The sequence below is a fragment of the Staurois parvus genome, unplaced genomic scaffold, assembly GCF_062004578.1.
Source record: "Staurois parvus isolate SC_StPar_1 unplaced genomic scaffold, SC_StPar_1.0 ptg000013l, whole genome shotgun sequence".
Taxonomy (NCBI): Eukaryota; Metazoa; Chordata; class Amphibia; order Anura; family Ranidae; genus Staurois; species Staurois parvus.
In genome coordinates this window covers 13,111,677-13,135,419 of record NW_028317809.1, presented here as the reverse complement: position 1 = coordinate 13,135,419, position 23,743 = coordinate 13,111,677, and the positions used below count along the sequence as shown (strand labels likewise).

General features: G+C 42.3%; 1 protein-coding gene and 1 long non-coding RNA gene across 2 annotated transcripts in view; one reads left to right on the top strand and one right to left on the bottom strand.

The window, feature by feature from the left end:
• LOC149473627 (uncharacterized) overlaps nt 1-6,039 on the top strand; it is a 32,790-nt gene extending 26,751 nt beyond the window's left edge. Inside the window, exon 2 of the long non-coding RNA XR_016312511.1 lies at nt 4,488-6,039. This is a non-coding gene — a long non-coding RNA (uncharacterized LOC149473627). The remainder of the gene's footprint in view (nt 1-4,487) is intronic.
• ENOPH1 (enolase-phosphatase 1) overlaps nt 1-23,743 on the bottom strand; it is a 62,398-nt gene that overhangs the window by 32,312 nt on the left and 6,343 nt on the right. The window contains exons 2-4 of the mRNA XM_089675805.1: nt 16,297-16,398; nt 4,839-5,029; nt 3,508-3,640 (exon numbers count right to left, since the gene is read on the bottom strand). Of these exons, the coding sequence (XP_089531931.1) occupies nt 3,508-3,640; nt 4,839-5,029; nt 16,297-16,398 (426 nt within the window). The remainder of the gene's footprint in view (nt 1-3,507; nt 3,641-4,838; nt 5,030-16,296; nt 16,399-23,743) is intronic.

Genomic DNA, 23,743 nt, shown 5'->3' with positions numbered 1-23,743 from the left:
TTCAGTAATACCAACACGACCCCACAGCCTTCCATGGGAAGTCGCGCCTCACATAGACTTCCATGGGAAGTCGCGCCTCACATAGACTTCCATGGGAAGTCGCGCCTCTCATAGACTTGCATGGGAAGTCGCGCCTCACATAGACTTCCATGGGAAACCGCCTCCCATTGACTTCCATGGGAAACCGCCTCCCATTGACTTCCATGGGAAACCGCCTCCCATTGACTTCCATGGGAAACCGCCTCCCATTGACTTCCATGGGAAACCGCCTCCCATTGACTTCCATGGGAAACCGCCTCCCATTGACTTCCATGGGAAACCGCCTCCCATTGACTTCCATGGGAAACCGCCTCCCATTGACTTCTATGGGAAACCGCCTCCCATTGACTTCTATGGGAAAACTCCTGTCAATAGCAATCCTATGTGTACACTTATCTCTGCATGCCACTTACTCTATCACTTGCGAGTCTGGAACGCACCGCCACAAACTCAAACAGGACCCTTTTCATAATGGCACTCAAAACACAATGCGTGTGGATCACAGGTTCAGGTGCCATTATTTGCAGTGGTGACTAAAACGTGGTGCAGTTTTGCCGCAATTGTTGCGTGGCAAATCACATTGTGTAACATTGTGTTGACAACCCATGCTACGCTAAAAAAAACAAAAAAAAAACTGGCTCCTAACTTTTTTTTAGCTGGTTTCTAGATTCAAAGAAAAATTTTCAAGCCCTGCCTTAACCCATCAGTGTATGCTCCTTTGTGGAAGGAGGAACAGAATGAGCACTGCCAGAGCCCTACAAAATGAACTCCAGCAGGCCAATGGTGTGAATGTCTCTGACCAAACAATCAGAAACAGACTTCATGAGGGCCCAAAGTCCTCTAGTGGGCCCTGTGCTCACTGCCCGGCACCATAGAGATTGATTGTCATTTGCCATTGAACACCAGAATTGGCAGGTCCACCACTGCATCCTGTGCTTTTCACAGATGAGAGCAGGTTCACCCTGACCACATGTGACAGATGTGAAAGGGTCTGGAGAAGCCGTGGAGAACACTATGCTGCCTGTAACATCGTTCAGCATGACTGTTTTGGTGGTTGGTCAGTTATTTTCTGGGGAGGCATATCCATGGAGGGATGCACAGATCTCTACAGGCTAGATAATGGCACCCTGACTGCCAGTAGGTATTAACCCATTGTCAGATCCTGGTGCAGTGGGTCCTGGGTTCCTCCTGATGCACTACAATGCTTGGGTTCATGTGGCGAGAGTATGCAGGTAGTTCCTGGAGGATGAAGGAATTGATACCATTGGATGGCCCCCACGCTCATCTGACCTAAATCCAATAGAACACCTCTGGAATATCATGTTTCGGTCCATCCAATGTTGCCAGGTTGCACCTCAGACTGTCCAGGAGCTCAGTGATGCCCTGTCCAGATCTGGGACAAATACCCCAGGACACATCCGTCGTCTCATTAGCAGCATGCCCCAACATTGTCAGGCATGCATACAAGCACATGAGGGCCATATAAACTACTGAGTACCATTTTGAGTTGCTGCAATTAAATTTCAGCAAAATGGACTAGCCTGCATAATTTTTTCACTTTGATTTTCAGGTGGTATCTTTGAATTCAGTCCTCTGTCGGTTGATAATAGTCATTTCCATCAAACGATGGGGATTCCTTACGTTCCTAACACATTACCCAGTCCATATCAGTATAGATATCCAGCAAGATATTTTTCCCCATTGAGATCTGATATGTTTTCAAAGTATTCCTTTAATGTTTTTGAGCAGTGTATATATAGACATGTATTGTGTTTGTTATAACATTTTTATATTTCCCTTATGTTCGTTGTTTATAGCCCCTCCTTTGGATATTCATTTGACTCTATTATGATAATGTGATTGTTGATTTAGAATTTAAATGTGTGACCTTCTTGAAGTAGCCATGATTAGGGCCTAACAGTCAAAACACGTTGGGTGTTCACTCGGCTGTATCTTACTGTTTTACAATAAAGTCTATCCATTTATGCTGATTTACTAGGGTGCTGGCTTTTTCCTTTGTTTTAGTCATTAATAATGCTTGAAGGTTTAGAAATACTGTGATCTAAAGACTGGTGTGAAAATATTCTAGAAGCCATAGGTAAGGTGCAGAAAAGTACAGATCCACACATTAAATGAAGCAAGGAGGCCTTCACAATGTAGGTCCTTGGGTACACCTTTCCAACAAGAGAGATGAGCAGCACAGTAGCGACATTACCAATTCTCACTACAAATGTTGTAAAAACCAATACATATCTAGGAAGGTGGTGCTACTTGTGGGTTAAGTGATTGGAGGGTGTTATCCTTATCAAAAACATTACAGAAGAAAAAGCAAAAGTAGTGAAATTTTAAATATGTCTCCAATGGTGAAATATGCACATAACACATTTATTAAAATAATTTTTACATTTCTTCCAATGATTTTAAAAAATAAATTGTTTTAATTAAGAGCATTTGTAGAATGGGACCTTTGGTTCTACCACTTGTCTTCCACATGTAATAGTGGAGGGGCTGTAGCACTGAGGTCCTCAGAGATCTTTGTATGTAGGTCGACACGTTTTGTGGGATGACCCGCTTCCTCAGAACCTTAGATCTCAAAAATATAGGTACAGTAATCACTAGAATAATATAAAAATATATATAAATTAACCAAACATTCCATGTGTTAGAGACACAATAACCCTCACTAGATAACTTGTCTAATCCCAAAGGAAGGAAGAAAGAGAAAGGAAAAATAAATAATAAATAAATAATTATGATCTGTAATCTTTTAAGTGCGAGATATATATATATATATATATATATATATATATATACACACATACATACAGTTATATTATTGAGGGTTATTGTGCCTCTAACAGATGGAGTGTTTGGTTAATTTATATATTTACTGTACCTATATTTCTGAGATCAAAGGTCCTGAGGAAGCGGCTCATCCCGAAAACATGTCGACCTACATACAAGGATCTCTGAGGACCTCTGTGCTACAGTCCCTCCACTATTACACGTGGAAGACAAGTAGTAGAAACCAAAGGGCCCATTTTATAAATGCTCTTAATGAAAAAACAATGTTTTTTGTAAATCATTGGATTAAAGTTATGTAAAAATTATTTTAATAAATGTGTCATGTGCATTTTTGGCCATTGGAGGGGTAGCCAAAGTCCCACTACTTTGCTTTTTCTTCACTACAAATGTTGTGAAACTAACAGCAGTGTGAGAAATGCTAAGGCACAGGAAATGTGATAGCAAATCTTTACTTTATGTGTTAAGGTCCACTTAACATCTTAAAATGGCTGAGAGCTGCAAGGAAGGGGCGAAAAGGCTACGTGCATACCAAAAACAGCATACCTGATGTAGAAAAACATATTTTGCTTTGTTTAAAACTGAAAGTTATCATATGGTCTTACAAATACTTAACAAAAACACAAGCTAGAACAAATAGAATGATAGCATCCAAAATAAAAGTACCTCAAGCAGGGCACCTTCAATTGAGTATCCAAACAACAGTTTCTGAGCTTCAATACTACCACTGGAAAATATGTAAAGTTTTATGCCTGCTTCCTTCCACTTTCTCAGTGCTGGAGCAACATCAGCATAAACCCTAGGGAAAAATGTAAAATGTTTTCACTTAGCACATCAAAATGTAGACAGCAATTCACTTTCAAAACTAATTTTAATTCAGGTATCATGTATGAACGCCTTTATATTCTAAGTTAATGTACCAAAAAACAAAATATAAAGTATTTAGATTACCTAATTGTACTTACAGACCTTGTATTGTGCTGGAATACCTTGCTTACTTGCATTCCCATGTGTTTATAATTTGCACTGTAGCTTGGCCAACGCATTACAGTATGTTTACAGCACATTGCACAAAAGGGCAATCTGTCCTATTTTTTCAGTGCATTGACTCCACTGAAAATAAGGCTGTATGCATTGATCTTGAGTTTGTACTGCAATTGGAAATGTAATCATTTGGTGCACTCTCTTTTTCACATAGACTTCTCAATATGCGAGATCCCTGTGTTTGCCCTCACTCTCCTGGAGAGCCTCTAAATTCAAGCCATTAGTCATATCTGATCATTTCTCATTACAGGCTAAGGATCTGCCCAGCACCTGACCCCTATCTTTCCTTGGACTATAGAAAATAAAGCTATTTGCCTTGTCCTTGCATATTGAACAAGCCCTTGAGAAACTCAATTATTTCTCTCATGTCTATTGGAAAGAAATAAATCCCTAATAGCTATAGTATGTTATTTACACAACAAAGTTGATAGCTGCATTTTTCTAATCAATAAAAATTAAGACAAAATATTAAAGAGGAATTAAGCTCTTAAAAAAAAAAAAAAACTGCTAGGAGGTATTGATTTTTGACAAACGAGACATACAAAGTCTGTTTTAACAAAACAAAATTCTGAGTACACTGTACACTCTCAACACATTTCCAGCATTTTACAGATGGCCAATGTTCCGAGAATCATCAGTCCCCAACTTCCCCCCCATGGCTAAAGAGGATATTGGAAGTAGCAGCAGTAGAGATGGAAGCAGCAGGGTACAGAGTCTGCATTGCACAGCACTACAAAAGAACACATTTATAAGGTAAGTATGTGGTGCATACTTGCATAATATGGCAAAAGTCCACTCAATGGTTTAATATAGCTTGAACAATCACTGCATTTACAATAATGTTTGTCCAAACTCATTCGCCTTTTCTTCTGATAGACCATAATGCAGTAAAGAAAGCCAAGTCTATATAAAAAAAAAAATCATTAAAAAAATACAATGTACAAAATACTTACTCTCCTTTGACTTGCCCAGAAGCATATGCGGCTCTCCACATGTGGCCTTGGAGCTGTTTAAGTGCTGTTGTCTTTCTGTCAAGTAACATCTGCCAATGAACATTATCAACCACACCCTGGATAATCTGTTGTATCTCTGCTTCATTCACAGGAATTGGCACAAATCCTTCAAGTTCCTTGTCTTTTTCTGCCTTACAAGTATGAACAGAGGAAAAAAAAAAAGCAGAAAAAAATATTGTAATTATTTTGCATGAATGAAGATGTGTAGTTCGGATATCTAAGTAAATGTGTAAAAATAATTAACAAAAAGAAAAAAAAAAAAAAAATCCAAAAAAGAAAGTTACCTGGTAACTTCAGTTCCAAGAATCTTCCATGACAGCACTTCATGGGCTGAAATGACCTCCTGTCTTGGAAGATTCTTGTATATAATGTTACCAGGTAACTAACTTGGTTTTCACTAATCATCTTACAGGACAGCACTTGACAGGTTAAACGAGAAGCCTACTGGGGATGGGGGGACAGGGTTATGAGTGGCGTGGGGGGAACAGGGGCACTGCTTGAAGTACTTATCTGCTGAAAGACTGGTCTTGATTAGAGAGCAGATCCACCCTGTAGTGTCAATCAAAGATGTCAAAGCTTGACCGGGTTGCCACTCTGCACATCTGCCCCGAGAAGCCGCCAAAACACTTGTAGAATGTGCTCCAATACGTTCAGGTAGTGTCATGTCTAGGGCTCAGAATGATTTCCTGCATACCATATCCATCTTGCGATTAAGTTCTTTGAAGCCCTGGCCCCTCTCTTAGGGCCAGCATAAAGTATGATTAAGTTGGTAGTTTTTCTCTATGGCTTGGATGATTGTAAGTATGGTGTAATTGATATGTGTACATCTAGGTAGTGGAAAGTATCCTCTCTTTATCTTAATTTTTTGCAGAATGAAGGAATAAATAAATAAAGAGTGGGCAAATATTGCCAAGTCAAGATGTGCCATGCTAATAGACTCCTACCCAAAAAGACTAAGTGCTGTAATCACATCAAAAGGTGGTTCAACAAAGTATTAGTTTAAGGGTGTGCACACTTATGTAACCATATTATTTTAGTTTTTTTATTTTTACTTCCCTCCACCTAAAAGATTTCAGTTTGTTGTTCAACTGAGTTGTACAGTTTATAGATTACATTAAAGGTGGAAAAAGTTGTGAAAGGATTTATCTTTGTCTCATTTTTTTACATCACAAAAACCTGACATTTTAACAGGGGTGTGTAGACTTTTTATATCCACTGTACCTTATCAACCGCACAGCATCCACTACCTCTCTCTGCCAGTCCCTATAACTTCCAATAGCTCAATGAATAAAACTCCAAATACTAACAACATACAAAGTAATTTACAACTCTGCCCAAACTACATTACCAACCTGGCTCACTATATCACCCACAATGTCCGTTCTGCTCTAAGTCACTCCTGCTCTCTAGCTTTCTTGTCTCCTCCTACCATGCTTGTCTTCAGGACATCTCCAGAGCCTCCCCTTCCTCTGGAACCCTCCACCCCAATCAGTCGGCCTATCTCCGGCTCGGGTTCACGTTTAGACGATCCCCGAAAATTAATCTCTTCAGGGAAGCCTATCCTGCCTTCAGCTAACAACTGAATCTTATTTCTCGCATCAGCTCATTCCTTTTCACTTGCCTTTCCCTTTTTGATTGTTAGCTTTCAGGAGCAGGGCCCTCCCAATCCACTTGTATTGAATTATTACTGTACTGTCTCCCTTTATACTGTAAAAGACTGTGAAAATTGTTGGCGCTAGATAAATCCTTTATAATAATGTTAATAACTACAAAAGTACCATAGCTGTTTTTGAGTAGTTTAAAAAATTATCTTTCTTAACTTTTTTACAAGGTTAAAAAGTTCTGTAACATGACTATGCATCTCTTTTTCTGATAGAATGGGGCAGGTTTACATGACACTGTGCAGACACGCAGTGTGCCTGTATTCCTAGTTTGTTCAGCCTGAGGCAAGGCCGTGCTTGAGCAGGGGCGAGCTCAAGAGGCAGGCTCTGATTGGTCAGGGGGTGTGGCAGCTAAACAAACTACTCAATACAGGCATGCTGTATGTCTGCACAGTGTACTGTACTTGCCAAAGGATACAAACTGACCAGGCTAACACAGATCAGCTGCTATGATTTGTGTGGTCAGTCTAGAACAAGGAAGAAAAGTGACTGGCAGAATCACCTAGTTACTTTTGATGATGCACATAAAAATGATAGAGACTATAATTTATAAGTTACACATATGTGAGCTTACGCATACAAAAACAAATATTTAGGGTTACATACACTTAAAGACAGTTTAATCAGATTTATGATAAATGTGTTAGTGAAATAGAAGTAATGCTTCACAACCTGAGTTGTCCTGGAGAAAAAAAAAACATTATACAGTCAGGTCCATAAATATTGGGACATCAACACAATTCTAACATTTTTGGCTCTATACACCACCACAATGGATTTGAAATGAAACGATCAAGATGTGCTTTAACTGCAGACTGTCAGTTTTAATTTGAGGGTATTTACATCCAAATCAGGTGAACGGTGTAGGAATTACAACAGTTTGCTTTTGTGCCTCCCACTTTTTAAGGGACCAAAAGTAATGGGACGATTAGCATCTCAGCTGTTCCATGGCCAGGTGTGTGTTATTCCCTCATTATCCCAATTACAATGAGCAGATAAAAGGTCCAGAGTTCATTTCAAGTGTGCTATTTGCATTTGGAATCTGTTGCTGTCAACTCTCAAGATGAGATCCAAAGAGCTGTCACTATCAGTGAAGCAAGCCATCATTAGGCTGAAAAAACAAAACAAACCCATCAGAGAGATAGCAAAAACATTAGGCGTGGCCAAAACAACTATTTGGAACATTCTTAAAAAGAAGAATTGTGTCGATGTCCCAATATTTATGGACCTGACTGTATATACAGTGGGGCAAAAAAGTATTTAGTCAGCCACCAATTGTGCAAGTTCTCCCACTTAAAAAGATGAGAGAGGCCTGTAATTGGCATCATAGGTAGACCTCAACTATGAGAGGCAAAATGAGAAAAAAAATCCAGACAATCACATTGGCTGATTTGGAAAGAATTTATTTGCAAATTATGGTGGAAAATAAGTATTTGGACAATATTAAAAGTTCATCTCAATACTTTGTTATATATCCTTTGTTGGCAATGACAGAGGTCAAACGTTTCCTGTAAGTCTTCACAAGGTTGGCGCACACTGTTGCTGGTATGTTGGCCCATTCCTCCATGCAGATCTCCTCTAGAGCAGTGATGTTTTGGGGCTGTCGCTGGGCAACACAGACTTTCAACTCCCTCCAAAGGATTTCTATGGGGTTGAGATATGGAGACTGGCTAGGCCACTCCAGGACCTTCAAATGCTTATTACGAAGCCACTCCTTCGTTGCCAGGGCGGTATGTTTGGGATCATTGTCATGTTGGAAGACCCAGCCACATTTCATCTTCAATGCCCTTGCTGATGGAAGGAGGTTTGCACTCAAAATCTCACGATACATGGCCCCATTCATTCTGTCCTGTACATGGATCAGTCGTCCTGGTCCCTTTGCGGAGAAACAGCCCCAAAGCATGATGTTGCCACCCCCATGCTTCACAGTAGGTATGGTGTTCTTTGGATGCAACTCAGCATTCTCTCTCCTCCAAACACGATGAGTTGTGTTTATACCAAACAGTTCTATTTTGGTTTCATCTGACCATATGGCATTCTCCCAATCCTCTTCTGGATCATCCAAATGCTCTCTAGCAAACTTCAGATGGGCCCGGACATGTACTGGCTTAAGCAGGGGGACACATCTAGCACTGCAGGATCTGAGTCCCTGGCGGCGTAGTGTGTTACTGATGGTAGCCTTTGTTACGTTGGTCCCAGCTCTCTGCAGGTCATTCACTAGGTCCCCACGTGTGGTCCTGGGATTTTTGCTCACCATTTTTGTGATCATTTTGACCCCACGGGGTGAGATCTTGCGTGGAGCCCCAGATCGAGGGAGATTATCAGTGGTCTTGTATGTCTTCCATTTTCTAATTATTGCTCCCACAGTTGATTTGTTCACACCAAGCTGCTTGCCTATTGCAGATTCAGTCTTCCCAGCCTGGTGCAGGTCTACAATTTTGTTTCTGGTGTCCTTCGACAGCTCTTTGATCTTCACCATAGTGGAGTTTGGAGTGTGACTGTTTGAGGTTGTGGGCAGGTGTCTTTTATACTGATAACAAGTTCAAACAGGTGCCATTGATACAGGTAATGAGTGCAGGACAGAGGAGCCTCTTAAAGAAGAAGGTACAGATCTGTGAGAGCCAGAAATCTTGCTTGTTTGTAGGTGACCAAATACTTATTTTCCACCATAATTTGCAAATAAATTCTTTCCAAATCAGCCAATGTGATTTTGTTTCTCATTTTGTCTCTCATAGTTGAGGTCTACCTATAATGCCAATTACAGGCCTCTCTCATCTTTTTAAGTGGGAGAACTTGCACAATTGGTGGCTGACTAAATACTTTTTTGCCCCACTGTGTGTATGTATGTTGTGACAGTGTGGTGATCTGTCACCCTGGATTCTCAACAAGGCAGGTTGAGGGACTCCAGGGTAAAGGTTTGATACGGAGGAAAGTGGCTTTTCACTTTCCTCCTTTGTTTGTAAGGTCTGTTTTGGGATCTGGAGCCTGGAGATTTCAAAGAGATCTGGGAGGGATGAAATCTCCAATCCTGGGACCAGGTTTTGGGAATGGCCAGGAGACTGATTGCACAGGTGTGTGCAGGCCTTTAGAGAGAGTCAGGACCAGGGTTCTGGGCTCCACCCCGGCAGATAGGAGTCAGGTGGGCTTCGCCTAGGAGAGGTGGAAGCCAAAAGCAGCAAGGGGCTGCTAGAGACTAGCTGTGTGCTAGTGGCCAGCTGTGAGCAAGAGCCATAATTATTGAAGAAGTCTGCAGGAGGCAGACATCAAGCTGAGTGTAAGCCAGGAGGCTGAATCATTGAATTTTGTTTGATGGTGGATACCCCTGTGTGGGAAACTTCTGTTTTGAACTTTCATTTAAATAAAAGTGGGCTAAAAAGGCCTTGAAAAGAAAGCGAGTAGCTGCTTGCGTTTAAAAGCTCTACCACGTTGAAGCAAGTTCCCACATATGGTGGCGGATGCAGTGGGCAGAATTGGAGATCCCGGCGATTTGAAGTAAGTTCATCAGTTATATGAACTGTTTGGTGCATAAGTCTGCACTATCTGTGTGTGCAGGTGAGAGAACCTGCTAGAGAAAAGGACTTTGCCTTAAAGAGACAGTGTTCCATGGTGTTCCTGAACTGTGTAACACGCTGCTGTGTGCATGACTGCAAAGATGGGGCGGTCAAAACAGAAAAAGGAGGCAATGTTTGCTGAAGCGAGAGATCGAGCCCTGTGGCTAGGGGGTTATATACCGCATGTCCCAGCCAAGCCGGGAAATTTAGATGTGGGTGAGTCTGCTGTGGACTGGTGCAAGCGGCACCTGGCAACATTGAACCAACCTAAAGAGGAAAGCAAGCCAACCTTCACTGCAAGGAGAGAGCTGCAGGATGTCCGTACCTGGGAGAGGGGTGTTGTCACCCATGGCAACGCTGCTGCAGTTAAACCAGTAGCTGTTGTGAAAAATGTGAATGTGTCACGGCTTGAGAGTTGGTCCAGCAGAGAGAAGCCTATGCTATGTGCAAGGAGAGGGGCTGACCAGAGGCCAGGACCAAGAGTGAAGGCCCATAGCAACACAGAGGAGGCCAGTCCGGCTGTCTGTGTACGGGGGGCCATGTCGTACAAGGATCATGGCAAGTGGAATCAAGAGGAGCCAATACAGTGTGTTGGAAAGAGCCAGCAAAGTTCTGCTTGGAGAGTGCAATCTCCCATGGCGACCAGAGAAAAAGTAGTGCCTGGAAGGAGGAGCTGCATTGAAAATGTGGCTCAGTGTCCCAACTAAGATAAGAGTGGAAATGTACCATGCCTGGAATGTGGTCAGTGGGGGCATGGGATCTTTTACTGTCCCAGACTCTGGAAAACTGCTGATACTGGGCAAATATCGACAACCGCAAGCCCAGATTCTTGTTTTAAAATGTCAGCAGCCACCTCTGGCAACAGGGAGGAAGTTCCTGTTGGGCCTGCAGGGGGTGCCAGAAAGTCTATGGAGCCTATGAGGGCGTCTGTTACTTTAGGACAAGGGAAAAGTTGCCAAGGAAAGTGCAGTTGTGGATGCGTTTATGAGACGACGCACTCAAATGAAGATGGTGACACCTACTACTGTGGTGGGTAAGACTGTGTGTGATAAAACCATGGCTGGGACTGTCATGTTGAGAAGGACTGGTTATGAGACTGTCCATTCTGATGTAGGAGTGACCCCAGTTAGTTGGGCCACTGAATGTGCTTTTGAGAGTGACTTTTCCCTGTGCAGTGCCTTGTACAGTGGGGAGTTAGGGGTTAAAGTAAAACCTGTGCCTGGTTCTCAAAAAGAAAGTGATTTCACTAATGTGTGCCAGTCACAGGTTGGTAGTAGGCTAGTACAGCCCACAAGAGCTAAAAATGCTGATGTTGTTCATGATGTGAAATGTACTGCTGTTGGGAAAAGCATGAGCTCTTGCAGTGTAAAAGCTGTAACTAAAGATGGGTCATTTCTCATAGCAACTGGTGGTAAGACAGCACAGGTATCCTTGGACATCTCCAGGGGTCTCCGTGTATTGGAGCCGGAGGTTGCCCGGGACAACTGCGATGTCACTCTGGTGGAGCAGAGTGGAACTGCACCTTGTCATAGGAGTGTGTTGGTGCAATCTATTAATACTGAAAGTGTTCAGGTTAACAGCGGGTTAATGCAGCCTGGCAAAAATACAAATGTGTGGGTAGTTCAGGAAGCACCACCAGAGCAAAGTGGTGGATGTGAGGTATTGCAACCTGCAGTTGGAAAACAGGTGTTACCTAAGTCTGACATGATCCAGAGTGATTTGTGCAAGGGATCTAAGACTAAGCCCATCTATTCTTATGTGTCTCCTTGGGCGGATGGTTCGGTGCTGAGGAGCGCTGGTGAATTGAGCACAAATACAATGGATTGGGATAGTTGGGGTAAAAGGCTAATCTCATTGATGGATGAGGTTTTTATGCAAAAAAATAAGGTGGACACTGTTTCTGCTGTGCCAGCAGGAGGATCTATAGAACAGCCTATAGATAAGGGCGTGTATACAGCAGAGACTTTGTCTGTGACCCAAAAAAGTGATGTTGGCATGGAATGTAAAAATGATGTTGTCACTGGGAATGATCAGGGGCAGCTTGTGGATGCTGAGTCTGAGATGTTAAGAGTGAGCCCAGCACATGGCAGCGTTCTGGTGGAGCACCAAGCTGTGGTTATCTCCAGCTCGGAGGAGGTCCCTTTAAAAATTTCAACTTCTCAAGTCTCAGCAGGTGAGTCTCTCAGCGTTCCCAGTGCCCTAAATATGGTCAGGAAGGTCTTTGGGTATAGAGTCAAGTGGTTGGGTTGTAACCAAAGTATTAAAGGAGATGCTTGAACTTTGGAATGTACAACCAATGTATATTGAGGTCTCCTCTACAGTCGGATGGTCTGGTACTGCGGAGTACCACTAGGTGGAGCACCAAATGGCTGGCTGTACATATCAAACGGGAACAAGAAAGTGGTTTATTTCTGAATTTGTTGATGGTGTTAAAAGTTGTATCAGGGTATGCCGCTGGATTACCTGTCAATGTGATATATGAGAAATGTTTTGGAGAAATGAAAAATGAGTCAAAAAAGGTTTCACCTCCTAACAGCCAGGTGGGAAGCATTTCTGCTGCTATGGTCCAGGATGGTGCTGGTCAGTTAAGGGCGTGTTTACTGCACCATTGGACAAACCACATGAGCTGGAAGGGCCGAGCATGGACCTGAGACCAGCAGAGATCCTGACCAGGGCTCAAATGGATGTGCATAAAGAAATCCGGATCATTGGGCCAAAAAGAGGTTTATGTAGCAGGTCTGATAAGACACCTGACATACAGGGACAAATGGTATCTGAAAACTGGCAAAATGGATCAGAAGAGAGCTCATCTGTACAGGATTTGGATACAGATCCAAGTGGTGTAGAAAAAGTTAAAATGGTGGGACAGCTGCCTGCAGAGTGCATGACACCAGGTGAAGTGGCATTTTGTGAGGTTCACGTGGGTGATGGCTGCCCTATGGTGTGTGTGCCATCTGCAGACACTGTCCTAACTAAGGCTGGAAAAGATATTGAAAGGTGTAATATGGACTGGAATATAACTGTTCATGGTAAACTGAATACTGTGGTAATGAGTCATGCAGCTTTGATAGCTAAAGATACAAGAAATCAGGGGAGTGGTCCTGGTACAAATACAGTGGAAATAGTTCCCCTACAGCCTTGGGACAGTAATACGGAGAGAGGTATTAGGAAACCTTTGAACCTGAAGCAAAGGGGCAGAAAGGTCAATAGAAAAGCCAGGGGGACCCCCGTTAAGATCTCAGGAGAGAAAGTGGTTATGGAAGTGCACCCGGAAAAAGAATAGGGAAGGTCTGAGTAGAGCCCATAGCAGAGTGACAATGGGGCTTGGGGAGAGACACCAAAGGAGTCATTGGGTAGAGTTCCCCTTTAGGAAAGGTATGGTTAGACCAGATTGGACCCCTGTAAGTGAGAGCTGGCACAGAGGTGCCAGAAGCTGTAAGTCTTGTGTTCTGTCCCCTACGGGGTCAAAACAAAGGGGGGGGATATGTGACAGTGTGGTGGTCTGTCACCCTGGATTCTCAACAAGGCAGGTTGAGGGGCTCCAGGGTAAAGGTTTGATAAGGAGGAAAGTGGCTTTTCACTTTCCTCCTTTGTTTGTAAGGTCTGTTTTGGGATCTGGAGCCTGGAGATTTCAAAGAGATCTGGGAGGGATGAAATCTCCAATCCTGGGACCAGGTTTTGGGAATGGCCAGGAGACTGATTGCACAGGTGTGTGCAGGCCTTTAGAGAGAGTCAGGACCAGGGTTCTGGGCTCCACCCCGGCAGATAGGAGTCAGGTGGGCTCCACCCCGGCAGATAGGAGTCAGGTGGGCTTCGCCTAAGAGAGGTGGAAGCCAAAAGCAGCAAGGGGCTGCTAGAGACTAGCTGTGTGCTAGTGGCCAGCTGTGAGCAAGAGCCATAATTCTTGAAGAAGTCTGCAGGAGGCAGACATCAAGCTGAGTGTAAGCCAGGAGGCTGAATCATTGAATTTTGTTTGATGGTAGATACCCCTGTGTGGGAAACTTCTGTTTTGAACTTTCATTTACATAAAAGTGGGCTAAAAAGGCCTTGAAAAGAAAGCGAGTAGCTGTTTGCGTTTAAAAGCTCTACCACGTTGAAGCAAGTTCCCACAATGTATGTATATATATATATATATATATATATATATATATATATATATATATATATATATATATACACACACACACACACACAGTTAGATCCATATATATTTGGACACAGGCACAGGTTTAGATTTTTTTCGGTATTTACCAAAAAAATTCAAGCTATAGTTATATAATGGATATGGTCTGAAAGTACTCTCAGGTTTAATTTGAGGGTATGTACATCCAAATTGGAGGAAGGGTTTAGGAATTACAGCTCTTAAGAGTAGCCACCCCCCCCCCCCTTTTTCAAGGGACCAAAAGTAATTGGACAATTGAATATAATCATGAATAAAATGTTCATTTTTAATATATTTGGTGAAAATCCTTTACTGGCAATGACTGCCCGAAGTCTGGAACCCATGGACATTACCAAAGACTGGGTTTCCTCCATTCTGATGCCAGGCTCTAACTGCAGCTGTCTTCAGTTGTTCTTTGTTTGTGGGTCTTTCTGCCTTTAGTTTTGGCTTCAGAAGTGAAATGCATGCTCAATTGGGTTGAGATCAGATGATTGACTCAGCCATTGCAGGATATTCCACTTCTTTTCCTTCAAAAGCGCCTGGGTTGCTTTTGCAGAGTGTTTTGGATCATTGTCCATCTGTACTGTGAAGCGCCGTCCAATCAACTTTGCTGCATTTGATTGTATCTGGGCTGACAGTATATCTCTAAACACTGCAGAATTCATCCGGCTGCTTCTGTCATATCATCAATAAACCCCAATGACCCAGTGTCACTTGAAGCCATGCATGCCATCACACTGCCTCCACCATGTTTTACAGATGACGTTGTGTGCTTTGGGTCATGAGCTGCTCCAAGCCTTCTCCACACTTTTTTCTTCCCGTCATTCTAGTACAGATTAATCTTAGTTTCATCCGTCCAAAGAATGTTTTTCCAGAACTGGTCTGGCTTTTTTAGATGTTTTTTGGCCAAGTCTAATCTGGCTTTTCTATTCTTCCGTCTTACGAATGGTTTCCGCCTTATGGTGAAAACTCTGTATTTGCTCTCGTGAAGTCTTCTCTTGATTTTAGATTTTGACAATGATACGCCCACCTCCTGGAGAGTGTCCTTCACTTGTCTGGATGTTGTGAATGGGTTTTTCTTTACCATAGAGAGGATTCTGTGATCATCCACCACTGTTGTCTTCCGTGGACGTCCATGCCTTTTTATGTTGCTGAGCTCACCAGTGCGTTCTTCTTTCCTCAGAATGTACCAAACTGTCGATTTGGCCACTCCTAATGTTGTTGCTATCTCTGATGGATTTATTTAGTTTTTGAAGCCTTACAATGGGCCTGTTTCACTCTCATGAACAGCTCCTTTGAACGCATGATGTAAGTTTACAGCAAGAGATTCCAAATATCGCACTTAGAATTAACTCCAGACCTTTTACCTGCTTAATTGATGAAGAAATAATGAAGGTGTAGCCCACACCTGGACATGAAACTGCTTTAGATTCAACTATCCAATTACTTTTGGTCCCTTGAAAAAAGGGGGGGTGGCTACTCGAGCTGTAATTTCTAAACCCTTCCTCCAATTTGGATGTACATACCCTCAAATTAAACCTGAGAGTGTGCACTTTCAGACCATATCCATTATATAACTATAGCTTGAACATGTTTTGGTAAATACCTGAAAAATCTAAAATTGTGCCTGTGTCCAAATATATATGGACCTAACTGTATACAGTATATGGCAAGTCTGCTATTTCGTCTACTTAGCATGGTTAGCTGCAGAATGTCTGAAAAGGTCTGGGGGAGCATACACATGACTGCTTCATGAGCTAACCAGCCAGATGATATGTATATAATCACAAGTATAACGGTCACCATACACCTTACAATCTGACGATAAAATCTTTGTACAATAAACTTTAGATTCACCAAAACAATGTATTTGTATGGAATAGGAATACCTAGCAAATCTATCAATTCAATCTGTATCCAGTCGGGCAAGCCCTTTTACTACATAGTTGATGGTAGATCTAAAGGAGATTGTACAATCAGATTGTAACATGTGTGGTGAGCTTTAGATCAATGATGAACCCAACCTGTAATCTTAGATGCTGAACATCCTCCTGGCACTCTTCTTCTTGCCAGTGATCCTGCAAATATTCTTTAACATTGTCTTGAATGTAAGGGAACAAAATTTCCTATGGGACAAAACAATATAATTAATTACTGAGCCCTGCATGCAAAAAAAAAAAAACAATTAAAAAATATTAAACAATAGTCCTTGACATATTATTACTAATACATTTAAAGTTGTTGTAAATGTTTAAGGTTTTTTACACCTTAAAGTGATTCTAAAGGCTTATTTAAGCAGCCCAGATCCTCCTGTCATTGAATGCATGAAGGTAAAAAACCTTGAGCCTTTAGAACCACTTTAATGCATTCTCTGCCTTAATGTAAAAAGAAAAACCTATGTTCAGCTCCCCCCTAGCCCCCTCCAAATACTTACCTGAGTCCCATCTCAACCCAAAGTGTCCAAGAGCAGCTACAATACTCTCTCTCTCTCTATTCTCACTGGACATGGAGGCAGCAGGAGGAGCCATTAACTCCTGCTGCTCTCAACCAAATCCAATGAGGAGGGAGTGGGGGACAGGGCTGAGCCATACTGTGTCTGCCAAAGGACACACACAGCGCTGCTTGGGAGCCCACATGTGTGCCACCATAGGAAGTGGCTTCCTATGGTGGCATGGGGAGAAGAGGAGGAGCCAGGAGCTCCAGCAGGGGGACCAAGAGGAGAATCAGGACCACTCTGTGCAAAACCATAACACAGAGCAGGTAAGTATAACATGTTTGTTATTAAAACAATAACTTAAAATCAGAACAAATAGATTATTTTAAATCTAAAATGCATATTTCCATTTCTGTGCGTCTGTATAAGCCAGTTGCCTTTGGTGGGGTTGTCCAAAAGGGCTTGGTTTTCTTTGTTTAAATACAATGGCTAGGACTAAGGAATTTATACGCTAAGAAAAAATGCCCAAGGGATCCTTTATTTTCAATGTCTCATGAGCCTCATGAACATTCTTAAACCATATTATTTCACAAGATGTGCATACTAATTTAGCTGCCTTGTGGGAGACCAAATCATAGGCTAATTGCAATGTACCTTAAACTCAAAGCAAACAATTAGGTTTTCCATGTTTGTAAATTCAACTGCAAATGTACAATTAACCAACACTAGAGGGAATCAAAACATTCACTTTAGTTTGGTATGTTTGCCTGCATGGGATAAAAATAATTGCTTTATTACAGGCATGTCTTGTATACATGTTGCAGTAATAAAAATCTGATGTTTGATCTTATGCCTGCCTTCACTTATGTTTTTTGTGCCTTCACATCTGTCCAATACGGCAGTTCCATTGTTAAATCACATGAGGTCAACAGGTCATCTATTGATCACTAGGAATATTGTTAATACATAAATGGGAGAAATTTACATGAGACAGATGGTGGTTGTGTCTTCTTGCTCATACACTTCCCCCTTTGTTGCCATTTTGTAACGAAAAGGCTGCATTTCAATAAAAGGAAATCAGTAAGTCACATTGAGCTTAACATAGAGGGGTGATGATTCAATTTGTAATACATTTCTGAAGGTGCAGTCGGAGGTACATGAATCTGTCGCAGGTTCCACCATTTGTCACAGTACCGCAAGACTAAATGGTATCTATGACAGGGGCTATGATCTAATCACATTACTCCCTAAATCCAATACCTACATTTCCATCAAATCTGGACAGCACCTGGCTGTGTATGGAAACTGGAATGACCACAATAGACATTCTCAATATATTTTCATTAGAGAAAAACAGGGCTACCCCAGCTGTGTTTACACAGCTGACCCAGCTGAAAGGTTTAACCAATTTTTTGGAGTAGACTGTTTAGTTAGTATTAGGACCCCACAGTCAATTAATCTCTTTGCTACTGAACAATTTAACAAGAAAAGCTGTATTAAGAAAAATACTTCAATTGCTAGCGGTCTTCTAAAAATGCCAGCTCCCTGGCTGTACTGATAATCCTTTGACCTGGAACAAGTATGCTAAGGAAAGTTGGTGAAAGTCAGAAGCCCTTGGTGCTTACCTGTTCTGGGTCAGTGACTCAAGCGTATTAAAGCCAGCTTGACAGCCAAGGAACTAGCATTTTAGGAAGGAGAGGTCAGTAATGAAGTTTCCGTAGCCGACTTCTTATTCTACAGATGCTAGTTGCCTGGCTGTCATGATGACCCCCTGGCTTTTCAGTCAATAACCCAGAACAATTACACACAGCTAAGGAGTTCTGTATTTACAAAGTTTAGCTTCAAAGGAGCTATTGCTGACCTATCTTTTGAAAACGTATATTTTTTTTCCAAGGAAAAAAAAATAATATCCCACTGCCTTGTGCCTTTGGGCTTCTAGGTGTTCATCCCAGCAGGGCAGCCTTTTTCAACCAGGGTGTCTTCAGGTTTCTGCAGGGGTGCCTTGGCAAAACTTCTAAATATTGCCCAAAATTTGCATACAAGCCAGCAGGTAGATGAATCCTGTCTTTTAGTTAAGCCGGCCACAGATGGATCGAATATCGTCTCGAACAGCAGTGACCAGCCGAGATTTGATTCATCCAAGGGCAGGCTGCCTGTGCTGAAGTCAATTTTTCGATTGACTTCAGGACAACCAGCCTGTTGGATTTTTTGCATGCGATCACTGCAGCAGCTATAGCAGCCAGCAGTGATCATTGTGTTCTGATTGCAGGGAAGGCTCCCTGGCACAATAGCGTTCCCAGAGGGATGGGGGAATGAGCAAATTTCTTTCCTTCCATCCATGTACAAAAGAAAGAAATGTGTGTAATCTATGGCTTGCTTTACACAAACCCACTGATTTTCATTGTGCACCATTACAACCTTCGAGCCGCCAGCACCCCAACAACCAATGACAACTTCAGTTGATAAGGGGGACATTGGGCACCATTCACAACATCCTTGTTTGCCTCTTCCCCGCCCCTCTCTGTCAGTACTGGGGTCACATAAAAAACTCCAACAGTAACCAGAAACCGGCGCTCAAATCTCTCTTGCTGCACTCAAAATGGAATAGTGCACTAGCTGAGGTGCCGCCATTGATAGATTGGGGAATCTTAACCACTAGCCTACAGGGCACTTATACCCCCTTCCTGCCCAGGCCAATTTCCAGCTTTCAGGGCTGTCACAATTGTGTGGTCATGCAACACTGTACCAATATGAAATTTTTATCATTTTTTTTTTAGACAGATAGAGCTTTATTTTGGTGGTATTTAATCACCTCTGGGGTTTTTTTTTTTTCTTAAACCAAAAACCACTGAAAATAAAAAAAACAAAACTTTTTTTTTAGTTTTTGTTATACAATTTTGTAAATAAGTGGTTTTTCTCCTTCACTGATGTGCACTAATGAGGCTGCAGTGATGGGCACCGATAGGAAGCTCTCATATATGGCACTGATAGGCGGCACTGACTGGCACTGTTAGGCAGCACTGTTGCACAATGATAGGCGGCACTGATAGGCAGCACTGACTGGCATTGATAGGTGGCACTGAAAGGCAGCTCAGATGGGCACTGATATGTGGCATTGATGTGCACTGGTAGGCACTGAAATGTGGCATTGATGTGGCACTGGCATGGATGAGCACTGACAGGTGCCACTCCTGGGGCTACACTGATCATAAGGGCACACTGATCATCAGTGCCCTGATGATCAGTGTACATGTCCCCTCTGAGGGATGCTGATTACCGGCTCTCCTCTCCTCTCGAGCTGTCAGCGTGACAGCTCGTGAGGAGAGGAATGCCGCTAACTAGCATTTCCCTATTTACATGCGATCAGCTGTGATTGGACACAGCTGATCACATGACCGAGCCAACATCTTCGGCTCTTTCCGTTGATCGGTGATCCGCTGTGTTCGAGGGACACAGCGCACCTCCGATCGCCGCGCATGCGCGGTTTAAATGGGAGGACGTCATATGACGTCCTCCCAGAACGAAAGAACCACCTTGCGCCTGTCACTGTACTATATTGGCGGGTGGGAGGCAGTTAATACTAGCATTAACTCAAAAAACAAAAATGTATTAAAAAGATGCAAAAACATACTCACAAGCCATAAAGGTCATAAAAACAGAGACAAGAAGTCAAATATCCCAATCGTGGACAGCATGCGTCCTCGCATAAAGTGCTAACGCGTTTCGGGAGTTGAACGCCCTTCCTCAGAGCAATAGATGAAGGAATTCCTCCCAATGCTCCGGTTTCTATCCACAATCTGAGACCCATACTACAATGTTAACTGGTTGCTTTTCAGTTTACTTTCATTTTGTTGACATTTACTTAACAAGCCTTGTGTGAGGTGTTCATGAAAAAAAAAAAATCTGTGTCTGTAGGGTTAATTTACCAACATTTATTGTATGCATTATTAGTATCACGTCTTATTTGCATAAAGTATCACCTGCAATAATTTAATAGCCAATTCAATAAAAAAAATCCCAAATGTGAGCTAAATAACGACAAAGCTTCATTAACCTCTCTACCGCCGTCCTATAGCAGAAATACTGCTACAGAGCGGCAGTGGTGCGCAAAATCACGGATATATATGTGATTTTGCATTTCCGGCCCTACCCGCGCCGCCATTTGTGGCCTCGGCTGTCAATCACCAATTACTCACCGGCACCCGGTGATTGTCAAGCATCTCTGACGGGCAGGGGTGAGGAAAACTGTTTGTATACAAAAAAGTTCTCTCCCCTGTCAGCTCTTGCACACTGCTTTGCATGGCTGTGCATAGCAGAGCCATGCAAAGCAGTGTGCTTACAGTGAAGCACAAACACAGCACACTTATTAAAATGGCACACAGCTAACCTTTTAATCGCCCCACATTAACCCCTTCCTGCCCAGTGCCATTAGTACAGTGTCAGTGCTTTTAATTAGCACAGATCACTGTATTGGTGTCACTGGGGATGTCAGCGACAACATATCAGTTCCCCAGTGTCAGAATGCCCGCCACAGTCCCGCTATAAGTCATTTGTAAACGCTATAACTTTCACATAAACCAATTAATTTACACGTATTGGGATTTTTTTTTATTTAGCAAAGACACGTAGCAGAATACGTTTTGACCTACATTTATGACGAAATTTGATTTTTTTCATTTTTTTTACTGGACATGTTTAATACCAAAAAGACAAATATATTGTTTTTTTTCTCAAAATTGTCAGTCATTTTCTTTTATACTGCAAAAAATAAAAAATGCACAGGCGATCAAATACCACTGAAAGAAAGCTCAATTTATGGGAAAAAAGGACATCAATTTCATTTGGGTGCAGCTTTGCATGACCGCGCAACTGTCAGTTAAAGTGACGCAGTGCCATAACGCAAAAGATGGCCTAGTCAGGAAGGGGGGGGGGGGGGGGGTAAATCCTCAGGAGGGCAAGTGGTTAATCAGTGGTATTGTTTCAGACCAACTCTTCCATCTGAACTTTCATTGGTGGCTCCAAAGATGTGGAAAATGCGCTCAAACAAAAAACATATATTTCATAGTGCAACACTGTATGACTACTATGATGTGAATAACCTCAAACTGTAGTTAAAAACGTGCTTATTCAACCAAAATGTCAGCAGCCAGGCGGGGAGCTCCAGGACACCGCATCACTGGAGCCAAGGTGAGTATAGCTCTGCTTTAACTTAGTGTTCATTTTTATTATTTCATCTCATTGTTTTCACAGGCTATAGCACTGCACCAGTGAGTTCAATAAAGATACATAAAGAATTGTGAAACTATGAAACAGAATGATCTCCATCTGATGCAATGTTACAAATTGTTTTTATTCCTGTGCTAACAATATTGCATTCTCACACTGATACATTGTTTTCTTTTACTGGACAGTGCAGAGTGTTATACCATAAGAATGCCTGTACCATGAGATAAATAATTTTATTTATAAACAAACCGAGTTTAACCACTTGCCCTCCAGAGGATTTACCCCTCTTCCTCACCTGGCCATTTTTTGCGTTACTTTACCTGACAATTGTGCAGTCATGCAACGCTGCACCCTACTGAAATTTACGTCTTTTGTTTCCCCCCACGAATTGAGCTTTCTTTCGGTGGTATTTGATCGCCTGTGCTTTTTTTATTTTTTGCACTATACTAAAAAAATAGACTGACAATTTTGAGAAAAAAAACAATATTTTTTACTTTTTGCTATTAAACATGTCCAATAAAAAAAATTTGAAAATCAAATTGCGTCATAAATTTGGGCCGAAATGTATTCTGCTGCATGTCTTTGCTAAATGAAAAATCCCAATACGTGTAAATTAATTGGTTTACGGGAAAGTTATAGCATTTATAAATGGCGGAATATATACTGGGATTTCTTCTTTTTTTTTTACTAGTAATAGCGGTGATTAGCAACTTATAGCAGGACTGCGGCGGACATTCTGACACTGGGGGGGGGAACTGACTTGGTGTCACCGACAACCCCAGTGACACCAATACAGTGATCAGTGCTAAAAAAAAAAAAAAAAAAGTGCTGACATTGTTCTAATGGCACTGGGCAGGAAGGAGTTGACATGAGGGGCAGTCAAAGGGTTAACTGTGTGCTGGGAGTGTTTTAGTAGGGGGCTGTGTCAGTGTGCTTCACTATAATCGCACTGCTTTCAGTGACAATGCTTCACACTGCTGTCAGTGTGCCGAGCTGGCAGGGAGGAGAACTGTTAGTAAACAAAACAGTTCTCCTACCCGTCAGAGATCCTCGGAAATCACCGGCCCCAACCAGGTGATTGACAGCCGGAACTGCAAAATCATGTATATATACGTGATTTTGTGCACCCGTGCTGCACTGTAGCAGTATTTCTACTATAGGGTAGTCGGGAAAGCGGTTAATCACTCAGGGTTTATTTTTGTATCAAGAGAATTAAATGGATAGAGCACCACATGGTTGGTATGTATGAATGTCAGAAGAATTTTTGGCATCACCTGACAAGGAAAAAAATAAAAATAAAAAAACAAAAATAAAAAAACACCATAAAATGGTGTGAGCCCCCTCCCCCCCATCCATACCAAGCCAAATGGCAAAATGTTTTTTTTTTTTTATAATGGCGTGGGGGTGCTACCAAAATCCATACTAGACCCTTATCTGAGTATGCAGCCCGGCAGGTCAGGAAATGGCGGGGTGTGAGCGAGTACTTCCCTCCCCCCCCGAACCATACCAGGATACAGGTCCCCCCCCCGTCCCCGTGTTGATGAGGACAAGGGCCTCTTCCCCACAACCCTGGCCAGTGGTTGTGGGGGTCTTATCAGAATCTGGAAGCCCCCTTTAACAAGGAGGCCCCCGGATCCCACCCATGTGAATTAGTAGGCGGTACATAGTATCGCTACCCATTCATAAAAAAAAATTGTAGTGTAAAAAATGTCAGGAGACAGTCTGTGACAAGTCCATTATGAAAAACAATAAATAAAAAAATGTCCCCCAAAGAAGATCCAACGACAATCACAATGCCCACCGCCCCCCCC